General features: G+C 36.0%; 1 protein-coding gene and 2 long non-coding RNA genes across 6 annotated transcripts in view; 1 reads left to right on the forward strand and 2 right to left on the reverse strand.

Moving 5' to 3' along the window:
- The window catches only part of LOC147843941 (uncharacterized), a 560,137-nt gene that overhangs the window by 439,637 nt on the left and 105,034 nt on the right, over nt 1-15,466 (forward strand). The window lies entirely within an intron of this gene.
- Nucleotides 1-15,466, reverse strand: part of sptbn4a (spectrin, beta, non-erythrocytic 4a) — a 48,470-nt gene that overhangs the window by 32,092 nt on the left and 912 nt on the right. For 3 of the 4 annotated variants that reach the window (XM_087253428.1, XM_087253429.1, XM_087253430.1), the window contains 3 exons: nt 12,065-12,205; nt 10,501-10,576; nt 7,156-7,306 (listed from right to left, as the gene is read on the reverse strand). In XM_087253428.1, the coding sequence (XP_087109554.1) occupies nt 7,156-7,278 (123 nt within the window). In that variant the 5' untranslated portion in view covers nt 7,279-7,306; nt 10,501-10,576; nt 12,065-12,205. Of the gene's footprint in view, nt 1-7,155; nt 7,307-7,519; nt 7,839-10,500; nt 10,577-12,064; nt 12,206-15,466 lie in introns of those variants that run through there. The other variant, XM_087253427.1, reaches the window with a different exon arrangement.
- LOC147843947 (uncharacterized) lies at nt 926-6,206 on the reverse strand. The gene is made up of 3 exons (XR_015491164.1): nt 4,514-6,206; nt 3,785-4,464; nt 926-2,555 (listed from the first exon to the last, which is right to left on the reverse strand). It is a non-coding gene; the product is annotated as an uncharacterized LOC147843947 (long non-coding RNA).

Consider the following 15,466-nt stretch of genomic DNA (forward strand, 5'->3'; position numbering starts at 1 on the left):
CAAACACACAGATGCATTTTTACAAAAACACACATGAATGAAATGTATTTCTACAAAATAAAATGTCAAAAAAAGGCCCACAGAACTGTAAAAAAAATCCGAGATTTCTGACACAGCTGTAGTTCTGAAACAAAATCCTGAAGAACGGAGACAGAAAAGGAAGCATGTTCCAGATTGCACAGAAAGCAGAATTAGACTCTCCTTCTTCAGACTGAACAGAACAAGCAAACATCTGACAATTCAAAGTCAAATACACAAGACACAAAGACATGGACTGACTTGGCATATCATCACAGAATATTCAGCTTACATAAATATTCCCATGCATCTACTGGTGGATCTAATTCACTACAGGATTCAGATAATAAAAAGCCATTTGACGCATGAGATTGGTTTGCATTTTTTGATACGGTTCACTAAAATCGCCTGAACAATGCTCAAGCACTGAAGGACCAGAACAATATAAATCGAAACTTACACAAAAGGCCTGGAGAAACACGAGAGTCACACCCACTTACTGTAGCCAAGAAGCTGCTGATTTCCACTGGCATTTACAGATAAACAGAAGAAAGAATCATGCCATTTAGTATAATTGCAGATATTACATCATACTAGGAGATTAGACTTTCTCAACCTATGATATGACACTGGCAAATTAGGACTGGGTGATCTATTAATATTGTCAATATAGTCAAAATATTGCTTATTTAGTGGAAATCTGTGTGGAAACCATTTTTACTACACTGTAAAACCCAACAGTCGAGTTTACTAATGAAATGAGTGTAGTTAACTCAAAATTTACAGAAAGTTAATTTTACTCTTTTAAAAATTCAGTGTTGAAGGTAGTGAGTTAACTAAATACCTCATTACTTCAACTTAAATAGAGTAAGTTCACAGTACTCATTATGATTTTTTTTTTTTTTTTACTTAAATGTATTGTAGCAATTGGTTTCCTCAAACGGTTTTAGCTGCCTTAACTTATAGGGTTTTACAGTACCCAGTTGGTTTGAGTTCTCTTTATTTATTGGGTTTTACTGTGCTCAAATTCCTTCGTTTACTCAAATGGAGTAAGTTCACAGTACTCATTTAGATTAGTTTTTGAACTTAAATGGTTTGTTGCGATCGGTTTCCTCAAATGGTTTGAGTTACCTTAACTTTACAGTGTAGGTTAAACTGCTTGCATTAAAGGGAACCTATTATGCCCCTTTTTCGACATGTAAAATAAGCCTCTGATGTCTCTAGAGTGTGTATATAAAGTTTCAGCACAAAATACTCCACAAATAATGTTTTATAACTCTTTGAAACTACCCTATTTTAGGCTTTGATCCCAATTTTGCTGTTTTGGTGACTGTCACTTTAAATTCAAATAAGATTGTAATTCCAGCCCTTATTTGAAAAGAGGTATGCATCAGCATTGCAGCAGATTCAAAAACAGAACAAATGTTATCTCTGTGAAAAACTGAAAATGTTAAAAGAAGTGGCTACAACGTTCATTTGTGCATCCTAAAAGTCCATTTATACTGTTTTTTAGTCGCTAACATTACCTTTGGCAAGTACATCTCAAAAACTCTAATGGCAGACAGCTGCTTCTCACTGACTGCCGTATCTGCTAATGCTAATTTTTACCATTAGAGGGTGGCTATATGCACACACTGTTGCCACACAAGTGTTTAAACCCCTTATAAAAGTGTTTATTGCATAATAGGTCTCCTGTAAAGGTTATGAAAATGTTTAAAATGTTGGTCTTTCTGACCGATTAAATAATCATAATTGTGTTATGAATACTGATGTACCTAATAATTGAAAAAAAATATATAATAAAAATATTTAACCATTAAGGTACACAGTTAACTCAAACATTGAAAGTTACTATTAATTTTCCCACCCTCAGGCCATCAAAGATGTGTGACTTGTAAAAAAAATCTCCAGAAGAACTTTAAAGTATTTGGTGAAACTTTGGCCATTGGTGATTCACATAATGTACACCAACAATCATCATGAGTGTCAAATAAATCATATTGATTAATGCTAAATGAATACCTCTGGCAGTTGACAAATAAATCAAGGTATTATAAAATTAGTGGTCAGTGCAAGAAACCAAACATTGTTTATTGTAATTGAACATGATTACTTGTAATTCCCACCCTCAGCAAATGAAGAAATCTGATGCTTTAAATTGGTTCTTTTGAACTGTTTGCTTCTGCTACAAATAACTGATTTAACAGATCACTTAGAGTCATAAAACAACATAATATATATACTATCTTATATTTAAGGTACCCAAAAATGATATTAAATGTGGATGTGTTGATGTTTGAAGCACATACAGTAAATGCACTTCTCTTCATCAACTTATCATTTTACATTGAGTACAAGAAACCATTTAAACTTGAACTTTACCTTTTGCTGGTCTGCTTGTTTCTCACATGAGCTTATCGACAGTTCTTTAGACAAAACATTTTCCTTAGTTCAGTCATTGTTATTGAACTGAAATGATGAATGAGATGGAAAACCTGGCTTCACAGGATCATATTCATTCATTCATTTTCCTTCGGCTTAGTGTCTATATCAGAGATCGCCACAGTGGAATAAACTGCCAACTATTCCAGCATATGTTTTACACAGCGAATGACCTTCCAGCAGCAACAAAGAACAACACACACTCATACACTATGGCCAATTTAGTTTATTCAATTCACCTACACTCTCAGAAATAAAGAGAAGCTGTCGCTGGGGCAGTACCTTTTCAAAATGTCCTTATTTGTGGCAGAAGAGTCCATAATGGTACCTCAAAGGTACTTTTTAGGTACATTTGAGTACCAATATGCACCTTTTAGGTACCACTGTAGACTATTTGTGTACAAATATGTATCTTTTAAAAAGTTACTGCCGAAGCACCCGGAGGAAACACACGCCAACACGGGAAAAACATGCAAACTCTACACAGAAATGCCAACTGGCCCAACCAGGATTCGAACCAGCGACCTTCTTGCTTTGAGATGACAGTGGTAACCACTGAGCCACTGTGCTGCCACAGGATGATATATTCTGGCTTATTCACACTTAGGAGCAATTGACAGGCATGAACAGGCAGGAAAAGTACGTTTTAATTGACTAACTTAACTTGTAGATCTGTGCTGTTTTACTAAATCACAAACTGTTGAAGATTTGGTGAATGGGTTTAACCAGTTTTTTTTTTAATAAAGCTGATTTAAAAGAATGATTTATTCATAAACCTGATATCACGTTGGACCATTAGCCCAAGGCTATGGATTACAGGTATTGATGTTTTAAATAATGTTTTAAACAATAGCCATTGACTTCTGGTAAAGATAAACATTTTTCATTAAGATCTACTAGAAAAATGTTTTCTACTTCTTGGTTGGCCTGATGTAACTTAACAGCTGATACATTTTTTTTGTATGTCCAAATAGGGGCGGCACGATGGCTCAGTGGTTAGCACTGTTGCCTCACAGCAAGAAGGTCATTGGTTTGAGTCCCAGCTGGGCCAGACTGTAGTGTATGTGAGAGTGTATGGGTGTTTCCAAGTACTGGGTTGCAGCTGGAAGGGAATTCACAGTGTAAAGCATATACTAGATAAGTTGGCGGCTGCAGCAGCCCCTGATAATTTAAGGGACTGAGCCGAAGGAAAATGAATGAATGAACAAATTATGTCCAAATAGCAATATACTGTTGCTAGAGTATAGCTTGTCTTTGACAGCGTTTTACTAACTAAAACTGTAATATTTAACATGTCATATAATATAATATAATATTTCCTCACACACATACATTTATATATCTTTTACTGTTAGTTTTCACTATATTTCCCAGCACTGTCTCAAATTCATTAAAAACACACACAAATACAATCTTTCTTGCCATATGACATTATTTTCAAATCAGTCGGACTACTGCCTGAAAACTGATTGTTGACTTTAATAATTTCAGTAGAGTTCTCCTCTAGGCAGGCTCTGACACAGAATATTAGAAAATAAACAAGAGTGACATTTAAAATCAGCTTGAATAAAGATTAGCTTAATTATTACAAAGTTGTACAGTCAGCCCAAAGGCTACGGAGTTTAGCATCTTACATCATCTGCTTCTCTGTGAACTGTATACAGCATCAAACTTCAGCAGTAAAACATGGAAAGAAACATGAGAAGAGAAAGCAAGGCCAAAATGGAAATTTAACAGGCCCATTTAGAGTGCTGTCATTCAAACCTGTGGTATCAATACAATGAGCACAGAGCGAAGAATCATGAATAGGAGATCTGAGCTAATATTCATTAAATCTTCAATGCAGAAAATGGCATGTGAGTGTTTCTTATCATAGTCAGATTGTAAAACACACTATTCAGTCAGACCTAAGACAGTAACCTTTATGGCAGAGATTTTTTTGTACGATTTTAATGTTTTGGTGATCAAAACCACAATGTAAAATAAAATAAACCAATCGAGGCACTTGCATTGACCAACACTACCACATGCTAGAATTTCTGCAGAACATTACACCATACGCCTACCATAAAAGAGCAGGAAAAGATAATGCATTCATATATTGTAATTTGCATACAGTTTGACCATGCACATGTTTTTTAGATAATGTAGCACTTGCAAACTGTTCAGTACATATCAGTTAGGCTGTTTGTCAGCTTTCCACCCACTGTTAGCAACACCAGCTATAAAATCATACACTTGCCATTTTCCATGACCAGCAACACCAGCTTTTATCGTTTTAAGACCCGTTACACTATTAGACTGATTTACATACTATGTCTATGCCATCCCACAGTGTGCCATATGGGTTAAGACATTCAAAACCCAAACGTCACATTTCAGGTGCACCAGGATGTCCTGTTGTATATCAAGCCATGATAAGCAGTCTTTCAGGACAGCATGTACCAGATCAGAACAGGTCATCTGGGACCAAATATTGAATTCCAGAGCATCATAAGACACCATATAGACAAAATCAATCTGAGCATGTGCTTTAATATGTTGTGTACCATTTTTATAGAAAGTGACATCAAAAATATGATGCAAACATACATGTGCAAGATAAGACTTGTGAACCTTTCATTTCTAGAGGCCTTGTTTATCCATGAATGTTTAATTTTCATCACTAAGCTTTCCACGACCATTCCGACCACCCTTTTTCTCATTTACACCATTAACGTTTTCTGTTTGTTATCAGCTTCATCTTCACTTTAATTTCAACTCGGATTCCATTGAACCACCTAAACCCCATCCAGTCTTGGAATGCCCCACATTAATGTTTCAGTAGATATCGGTAATTATTGTCTGATATGCCAATAACGATATATACAACGTCCAATAACGCAGTGAAAGCTCAAATCAACAGCTGTCATCAATGTCAAATAGGCATGAAATATGGATATCCATTAATTGCATGAATAAGAAATGTTGGTAACACTTTGGAATACGGGACTCATAGTTATTGTTGTATTTACTAACATGAACAAACAATGTATAAAGCTTGTACAGCATTTGTTAATCATAGTTTAACATTTACTAATGCATTATTTAAATCAAACACTGTGCTTGTTATCATTAATTAATTCACCATGAGTTACCATGAACTATCAATGAACAACTGCATTTTTATTAACTATGTTAACAAACATGAATAAATACATTAATAAATGTATTATTCTTTTTTTGTTTAGGTTAGTAAAAATATTAACTAGCATTAACTACTGTACATGTCCTAGAGCGTAAAGTGTTTCCAAAATACACAAAAATTTAATCAGTGGAAAGATTTTAACATGGATCTAAAATTATAATGAAATATTAAATGTACTTATTTAGTACTTGCTATTATTTTTACGTTTATTTTGTTAAGCAAGCAAAATTGTTAGATATTTTAGTGCTTTAAAAATAAGTTGATGATTGGTTCAACATAATCTTTAATGGTTCTACAATTTGAAACTAAAGCAAGATATATGGAGTTCTTCAAGAACAGAACAATCGGAGAGTGTATGTATGTTATTTGCTGAGAAAACCAGCTAGAAACATTGTTTCTATTATTTGCATCTTATACAAACTTTGTTTCTAGATTCATGTACGGAACAGTTTAAAGCACCCAATATGAACACCTTCATGGTCTCTGAGAAGCACACTGAATGGACACAGGAAATATTATGAAGAGCACAGAAAAATCCTGGGCACTGCCATGTGTCATTCTCTGGTTTTACATGACTGATAAAGATTGCATAACCAAAACATTGCATTGCATTTCTTGCAATCTAGAGCAATATTTGGGCTTCACTGTACAAAAAAAAACATGCATGATTACAAAAGACAGTTCACTACCTTTCAAATATCCTTTTCCAAATGTATCTCTATAAGCCAGAACCTGTTCTCAGCTCTTCTCAAATCAATGGATCTTTTCTCAGTCCATCTTCAATCAAGGCCAAATGTCTTCAACAAATCCACAACCCATGCTATATCTCTCCTTGATCTATCCACAACCAATTCCAAATCCTCTTCTCAACCAATACTGATTTTTTCCTCCATTTATTCTTAACCAGTCCTGAAAATCTCAACAGATCTATGATCTATGACCTTATCAAAACCCAATCTTATCAAATCCTAAATCCATCCTCATTCTATCATATAACATACGTGTAATAGATTCAGCTTATTGCCTGTTGGCTTTCTATTCTTCTTGTAAGCTTCCCAAAATGAAAGTCCCCAAAGAGCATGCACAATGATCAAGCAGGTGAAAGTTTCAAATGCTTCCCTAAGCTGGATTTATTTGATCATAAATACAGTAAAAAACTGTAATATTGTGAAATATTATTCCAGTTATTTAAAATATCTGATCCCTAATTGAAGTACTCAGTATCACATACTTCAGAAACCATTATAATATGCAAACTTGGTGTTAAAAAGGACTTTTTGTTATAAAAAGGTTGTTCTGCCTACTATTTGTGGGAAAACCATGATACATTTTTCAAGACTCTTTGGAAAAACAGACACAGACAAGTCTTCACAGTCACCTTTTTTTTTTTGATGGGCTACAGGAATGAATGTGATTTGGTTTAAATCTGCCAGAATGTTGGACAGCCCATGCAGTTACCCTGCCTCTCCCTATACCCCATGTTTTAAATTTCAGCTCTCGTGACTCACCTGTTCAATCTTGGCGAGCCATTCTTTGTTGCGGGCCAGTTCGGCCATGAAGGCCTGGTGCTTCATCCATTTCCTGTGCAGCTTCTGAGCTTCATCTCTAGCTCCATCGCGAGCTGTCAGCATCCTGTCGGCCTCTGGGAGCTCTGCTCAGCTACACCATACACACACATACACATGCACAGAGCAGTCAGCAGACAGCTACGACACAGACACTCTCTGTCACAATCTTTCAGCCATCACTGACACACACAGAGCACTAGGCCCCATACATTCAATAGCAAAAGAACATTGCAGCACGAAAACCTAGCACACACACACACACACACATCCAAAAAAATGTCCAGAGCAGAGGAGAGAGCAGCACCTCAGCAGAATGTGCAGCAGCAGTGGGGTCTGGAGCTCAGGGGCGGGGGATCCGCTGGGTCCTCATGTCCTCCAGGTTAGTGTCCAGGCCCCTGCAGTTCTGCTGCAGTATCCGTGCGTCAGTCCAACAGCTCAGAAAAAACAACCGGTACGCACGCACACGCAAGACAGTCACCCACCAAAAGCTCTCAGTCTCTTAGAGAAATCTTCCAGCAAACAAACACTGCATTATAATCCCTGGGCTGGAACAAGAATCAAAAGCTGAGTCTTTGCCTGCGTACGTCCGTGTCCGGTTTCAGAGCTGTGTCCAGAATCTCTACGCCGTCCTGCTGTCGACCTGGGTGGATGGGGGTTCGGAGGAGGAGTGGGAGGAGTCGCTGATTTGCGTGTATGTGTGGGGGGGGACAGCAGATTTAGACACCTAAAGACACAAGTTACCCGCTTTGAATGAGATCACGCACTCGGCTAGCATCGCACTGCTGCAGAGGATCCGGCGGCTGAATGAATGCACACGTGTGCTTTTGTGGGCAGATTCTCATGTGCTCAAGTGTGATTGCAATGCAGCATGCTGCAGTCTCTCTCTCTCTCTCTCTCTCTCTCTCAGCGCAAAAAAACCACCTCAATCCCATCAACAGACTTTACTGCAGTGCCTCAGAGTGAGGGAGGGAGGGAGGGAGAGGCGAGAGAATGAGAGAGAGAGGGAAAAAGGGAGGGGGTGGAAGAGGATGAAGGCAAAGGGGGGTGGCAGAGAAAGAGAAGAGAGAGAAAGAGAAAGGAAAAGACGAGGCATAAGGATGGCACATTGGCCACAAAAGGAGATAGAAATGCTGTAGGAGAAATGCACCTCATGCAGGGCAAGGAAACAAGAGGAAGGTGTGGAACAGGTGTAAAGGAAAGAGGAGAGCAAGCGGGGGACATTTTTCAGTGTCACTAGGGACATTTATCTGCACCGTGGGGGCGGGCTAGTGTGTGTATGCGTGTGTACGTGTGTGTTGGTGAACAGTAAGAAAAAGGGAACAGATTGGTTTAGAAAACAACCACAGGGATGCTGAGGTACTGGAGGTCACAGCCTCAGCAGTAGTGTTGGGCAGATGCCACACACAGGGTGCATGTGTGTTTAAGGACATTCAGAAAGGAAGAAGCGTGCAAATTACATGTGTGCTGAGAAAGACAAATTCACTGGAGAGGTGGATTATGTCATTAGAAAAGGTCAGAAGCGAAACCTGACGATTCAGTGGGAGATATCTTGAGTGTGTGTGTGTGTGTGTATAAGGCATCTGTCATCATTTCAAACAGCTGAGTGAGAGCAGAGGAAAGGACACACACGTGTCACTGTAGCATAGCTGCTTCAGATTTAAAGAGACAGACAGATGTTTTAGAAATGCACACACCCAGAAAACACTGATTTGGGCTGCAATTTGTCTGCAGAAACTGGTGTATTCTGCTTTCAGAAACAACTGAAGCAATTACGCATCACTGCTATTAAATAGAGGATTTAGGTTAAAAAAGAGACAAGGACTGTACCATGTGAATCACAGAATATGTATGAATTACAGTAAATTATATGATGATTGTATTTCAGGCCAACGATTATGCAAATGAAATCGAGCAGCATGGAATCAAAATTAGAGATTTGTAGGATCATTACTTGAAACAATTTAGTTATATTTTACATTTAAATGTATTTTACATTTATGCTATCTCAGGGATTTTCAGACTAGAAATTTGATGATTACAACATATATTTTAAAAGTAAGAAATATAGAGAAAAAATGACACAGACAGATAGAAAAATAGACAGAGACAGACAGGTGGACAGATAGACAGAGATACAGACAGGTGGGCAGACAGACAGATGCACAAACAGACAGACAGACAAACAGACAGATAGACAGCCAGATAGATAGAAAGATTCACTGATGCATTATTAAAACCCAAAGTTGTGCTAGTTAACATATAGTGCACTGTTAACAAGGACTAAAAATGTATTAATGACTGTCTTTTCATTAACATTAACAAAATTAATAAATACGGTCATAAATGGACTGTTTTTCATGTTAGCAAATACATTAACTAACATTAACTTTTTGAACTAACAATAACTTATTACGATTGTATTGTTTCTTTAATGAATTTAGTGTGTCCTTACAAAAATATAAGTTTACCCTCATATTTTTTGCAGAAAATTTCAAAATAATTTACTCATCCTCTGTCATCCAAGATGTCTCTCTTCAGTCAAAAAGGTTACTGAGAAAAAAATTCCAGGATTTTTCTCCGTTTAGTGAAGTTAACTAATCCTTTAAAAGTATTCATTAGGGGCTAATATGTATAATTCAGAAGCCCTTTTCATTAGTGACACCGGTGGCCACTAATTAAACTGCAGCCAGCTAATTATTGCATGTGCTTGCTCTCATGCATACAGTGCTGTATGTAGCGCACAAGACTGAATATACTGCAATGATGTATAGAGTCATGCAGGGATGATGTGAAAACCCAGAAGACTAGCTTGCTGCGCGTTCCCAAATGGTTTATCAATGGGGTTCTATAATGTTTTATTTTTTTATGAGTAAAATGTGATTTAATAGGTTTTAGTACACATAATTTGACAATACTTAAAGCTAAACTGCAAAAATTCATGCACAGACTCCACAAACATTCTTGTCTATTTACATATTTTAAAAAAATAAACAAGTTTTCTAAAATACATATTTTTTATACTGATGTCCATTGCATTGTAAAACCAAACATTAAAGAATTGCCTAATTATGTTTACCACAGACATTATTTAATTAACTTAATAAATTGAAAAATCCCACTGTTAAACCCTTAGGAATAAAAGGAAACCCACTACAAATTATTTTGTTTTATGTTTTGAAGTCATCCCCATTTTATTCTAAAAGTGTCTGCTAAATGAAAATATGTATTTTACTTGTGTCATTATGTCTTGTTATTTGCTTAGAATTAAAAATATTTAGCAAATACCTTTGCAGCATTAGAGTGATAACCAGAATCCAAATGCAGACCATGCTGTTGAGAATGATGTGTAGACGAAGATGTGCTGCACACACACAAAAAAAAATGACAGCGGTGAGAAATAACAGCAGTAAAGTAAGCCTATGATCACAACATGAAAGGACTTTTGTCTTTTAAACAATTTCTGCTATGCACCGGCATCAGGTCAGCAGTAGGTCTATTGTAAGTCCCTTTGGACAAAAGCGTCTTCTAAATGGGTAAATGTAGATGAGGCACTTGATGACAGATTTGAGATATTTGAGATTATAGACTATATAGATCTGGCTATGTGAGACCATATTTTGAATGAATCCCTTTATTGGCATGTAGCACTACAGTACTGAAAATCTCTTTATCCTTATCCATAAGCATGATTTCCATGAGTCATAAAATGGAAGAGAGGCTCTCAAAAGCATCAAAACCTTCACCCTCTGATCTTGGTTTGATGAAGAGGTCTGTACACTGGTAATGCATCAGAGGCATGTTGCACAAAATGAGTTAAACAAACTCCAGGTTGCAGAGTAAGATACAGTCTGACAAATCCCAGAGTTTACACCTTTTCCAAAGTCAAATTGAAGCCCCTTTCAAGCACTTTTCATTTGCATTTTCAAAACATTTCCATCATTTTACAAGCGTGGCAAACAGCACATTTACATACATATACATAATTCTACAGTAATTCAATGCTATTTGTTATAGCACTTTTATAACAGTAATCTAAACAAAATTTTTCAAAGCCCAACATTGAATTACTGTTATTTTCCCACTTAAATGTAATTTACTCGCATCCTAAATGTGTCATCTTTCATCTTAAAGTTTTTTATTTTTTTTATTTAATGCCCTGTTCACTCAAACAAACTCAAATGGTGTAAGCTGATTAATCTCAGGTTAAGTGGTTTCACAATGCCTGATATCCAGTTGAAATTATTAGCAAAAAAATGCTTTTAGAGTCCAACCCTGTTCCTGGAGAGCCACCTTCCTGCAGATTTCAGTTGTAATCCATATCAAACACACCTGCCTGTAATTATCACGTGGTGTTCAGGTCCTAATTAATTGGTTCAGGTGTGTTTGATATGGGTAGCAACTGAAATCTACAGGAAGGTGGCTCTCCAGGAACAGGGTTGGCCACCCCTGGACTAGATATTTGACTCTACTTGCAGCTGACTGGTCCAATTTGGGTCTGCTATCTCTAACTCAGAATAAAACTTGTTCTGGAGCAGGTTACACAAAAAAACATTAAAAAATAACCAAATTTCTAGAGCCCAAAAACTCAAGACTTTTCTCAAACTAAATGCATCTGTGTGACATAAAATAAAAACAGTGTCTCTGCATTAGATCATGTGCTAAGGTTTTTAATATGTTGCTTGTTAGATACTGAGGAAAACAAATAACCTATTTTTTTTAAATGTTAATAAAAATGAAAACAATTTTCTCTAAAGCAGTGTGCCCACAATGACATATCTGAAAATGTGAAAAGTTCTCAAAATTAAATACTACAACCTATAATTGTATTAAAAAGGTTCAAATGATTCACCTTTGCTTTGGTAATTCCCTGGATGTCAGCATAAACTTGTCTTCTATCACAATCAAAATCAATGCAGAAGCCTTCAGCTGTTGGACGCCCCCCTGTGGACAGCATGCTCCACTGCGATATGGGAAAAATGCATTTCCATTCCTAAAAAAGCAACCACATAATCAGGGATGAAACTGCACATTAAACAACAATGTTTTCACGTTTTTTTTATGTTAAGTGTTTTGTAAAATTTCTATAAATATTGTGGAAGAAACACTTTGTTTAAATTAATATGAAAAATCATAGGCGTCATGTGGCACAATACGTAGCATGATCGCCTCACAGCAAGAAGGTTGGGTTCGAGCCCCAGCTGGGTCAGTTGGCATTTCTGTGTGGAGTTTACATGTCCTCCCCATGTTCGCGTGGGTTTCCTCCACAGTTCAAAGGCATGTGGTATAGGAGAATTAAATAAGCTAAGTTGAACGTGATGTATTTATGTGCATGCAGGAGTGTATGGGTGTTTTCCAATGTTGGTTTGTGGCTGGAAGGGCATGCGCTGCGTAAAAACATATGCTGGATAAATTGGTGGTTCTTTCCACTATGGCGACTCCTGATTATTAAAGAGACTAAGCTGAAAATGAATGAATGAATGAATGAATTAATTAATTAATTAATTAATTAATTTATGAATGAATGAACAAGCATAATAAATTAAAGAAAGTCTTTTGTGTGAAGGATTATAATAATTTTGAATTTCAAGTCTTTTCTTTACATTGTTTAAAGTGCAGTTTACACAAACTATTTTCGCACTAACGTAACTCGCTCTCTTCTTGGGCTAAAAATGAGCAACACTTTGGCAAACCCCAAGATGTTAATCCCAGGAAACCTGCAGCATGACATTTTCTCAGAATTTGGTTTACACATTATATTGTTTCATTATCGATGTGCAATGTGCAAACCTGAAATAGTCACAGAATATGCAAGGTCATGTTGGGAATGGGATTAATAAAACTCGACCTAATCCAATAGGTTCTAATAATGTGTAAGGTTTTAATTTTAATGTATTTTTAAGCCCAGTGACTAAGACTTAAAGCTAATTTAAACCATTTGACACAAAGTTTGGCACTTTAACAAAGATTGTTTATATATACAATAACAACTATACAGTGTTAATTTACATTTGATTATTGCGATTCTGTAGCTAAATGTAGTTAGAGTCCATCAAAAATGATTTCATTTTTATCTTTGTTATGTTGTGTTCATCTGTGCTTTATTTTATTTGGTATTTATTTGTATAATTTTGTATATTTTATGTGGATGCACTACTGTCATTTTTTCCAATTTTATGCAGGCCTACTCAGAATCCAAGTCAAAAGCTTGACCTGTTGTCAAAACATTGTTTCATTACAAAAAGCTTTCATATGAGGCCTTTCTAGGTTTGCAAATGAGACACATTTCAATCGCTTGCCCTTGAACAACAGAGCAGCAGTCATACACACATACAATGTTTGCTCTTTGTCTTTTCATATTATTTCACTTTAATTAACCTCATTAATCTGCATGAAGAGAGCCAAAGGCGAGCATGTACAATCAGGTGTTATTAATCAAAGCTCCAGGACATGCAATGTGTATGGATGGTTGAGAGGGTGTTTTTATTCAAAGGGCATGTCAAATTAGACTCTGAATCTGCAGGCATGATTTTCTAGTATCATCAAGCAGGCCAGAATAATGTGCAGTGTGCAGTGCAGAAAGCACCTTGAAGTCATTGGGTCAGGCAGATGTTGTTACTGCTCATCAGGAATGACCTAGTGAGTGTCGCCATGGTGATACTGCCAGCCAGCCGCATGCTGCATGTGCCAGTCCATATCAGCTTCTCAGAAGGCCAGCGGGCACACAGCAGCACTGCCGGTGCTCTTTTCTCTTTCTGCTAGCTGCTTGCTTTAATTGTTCTTTTTTTGAAAAGCCAAATAAAAATGAGCAGTTTAATTGTCTTTTTAATGCTATTCAGATATTAAAACGTTTATAAACCCTATTTTAAATAAAGTTTGTTTTTAGTTATTTGTCATTTAGCTGGAACAGCAACAATTGAGGAACATTTTAAAAAAATTAAAAGTAATAAAGAACAGATTTAACAGAGTTTTTGGATTTTAATCTTGCTGAAACATAAATAGCTAAAACCAGCATAAGCAGGTGGGCTGGGCATGACTGTAGCATAAACGGAAGCTGTTCTACCAGCTTGGCTAAACTGGTGTTCAGCTGGTTTCACTGGTCTAACCTTAGACCAGATAAAAAAAAAGTGGTCAAAACCACTATAAAAGAGCTATTTTTCTTCTTCTTCTTCTTCTACATTAAAATGTTACGATTCTGTTTTTCTTTTTGTTCTGTTTATGTTTTTGGTCATTTAGAGCATTTAGATCTTAATTTTATCTGAGCAAAGCCTACCAACATACTTATTATAGACTATCATTTTTCATGGTTCTGGCATTCTATAGGTTCAAATGATGGCAAGAAGAAAATGTGATTTAAAATTTGAAGTCAGATATTTAAAACAATTTACAATGCTGTATAGTACCAATTGACATGTCAAGAATTTAGCACCCTTATTCGTTCCTTTTCTGAGAGTATGCCATCATAAACTGTGAAAATAACCAATCGAAGAAGACAAATTTAATTATTAATGAATATTTAAATGTACAAATTCTGTCTGACAAAATGAGCTGGCCAGTTTGTTATTTGCCTCTAGACTACATTTTTTATTAAAAAAAAAGTCTTTACAGATTCCTTGTTGTTGTTGTTTTGTTTGTTTGTTTTTATTATGGATGATAATAAATTAGCATTTAAAAAAAAAAGTATTTTTTCATATTTCTAAAATTCTAATCTCATTACATTATTTATAAAACTTTAATAACTTTATGTAAAGTTTAAATGCACATTTGTAAATAAACATACACTTTTGTAAACATAAAATAGTATGGAAAGCACTTTGACACAAATGTGGGAAACATTTTTGTTACATCAAAAAATGTGTTAATGATAACCATCTGACAAGAAAATCCAGCAAAAATTAGTGCTTAAAATGTCACTAAAATGCTGTAATTGAGCCTCGTAATTTAACAGAAAATGAGGCAAATGACTGCAAAAAGATCCAAAAAGATCTTTTCATACATTTCCTAACATCCAAATCCCTCCCATTTTGAGACTGACCGTAATGTGATGTAGGAGTGCGGTTTCCCGGCCCACTGAATTGATTGACAGCCACGTATTAACATTTCTCCTTAATAACGCATAAAATCATATCAACAAGACAAGACATGCGCAAAGCAACTGGGATTATATAAATCAACAAATATAATCAAGAATGAGTTTTACATGACGTTAAATCAGGTTCGTTTTGCACATTAACATAACCATAACATAACGGAT

The sequence above is a fragment of the Danio rerio genome, chromosome 5 (assembly GCF_052040795.2).
Source record: "Danio rerio strain M-AB ecotype USA chromosome 5, GRCz13ab, whole genome shotgun sequence".
In the NCBI taxonomy this organism is placed as follows: domain Eukaryota; kingdom Metazoa; phylum Chordata; class Actinopteri; order Cypriniformes; family Danionidae; genus Danio; species Danio rerio.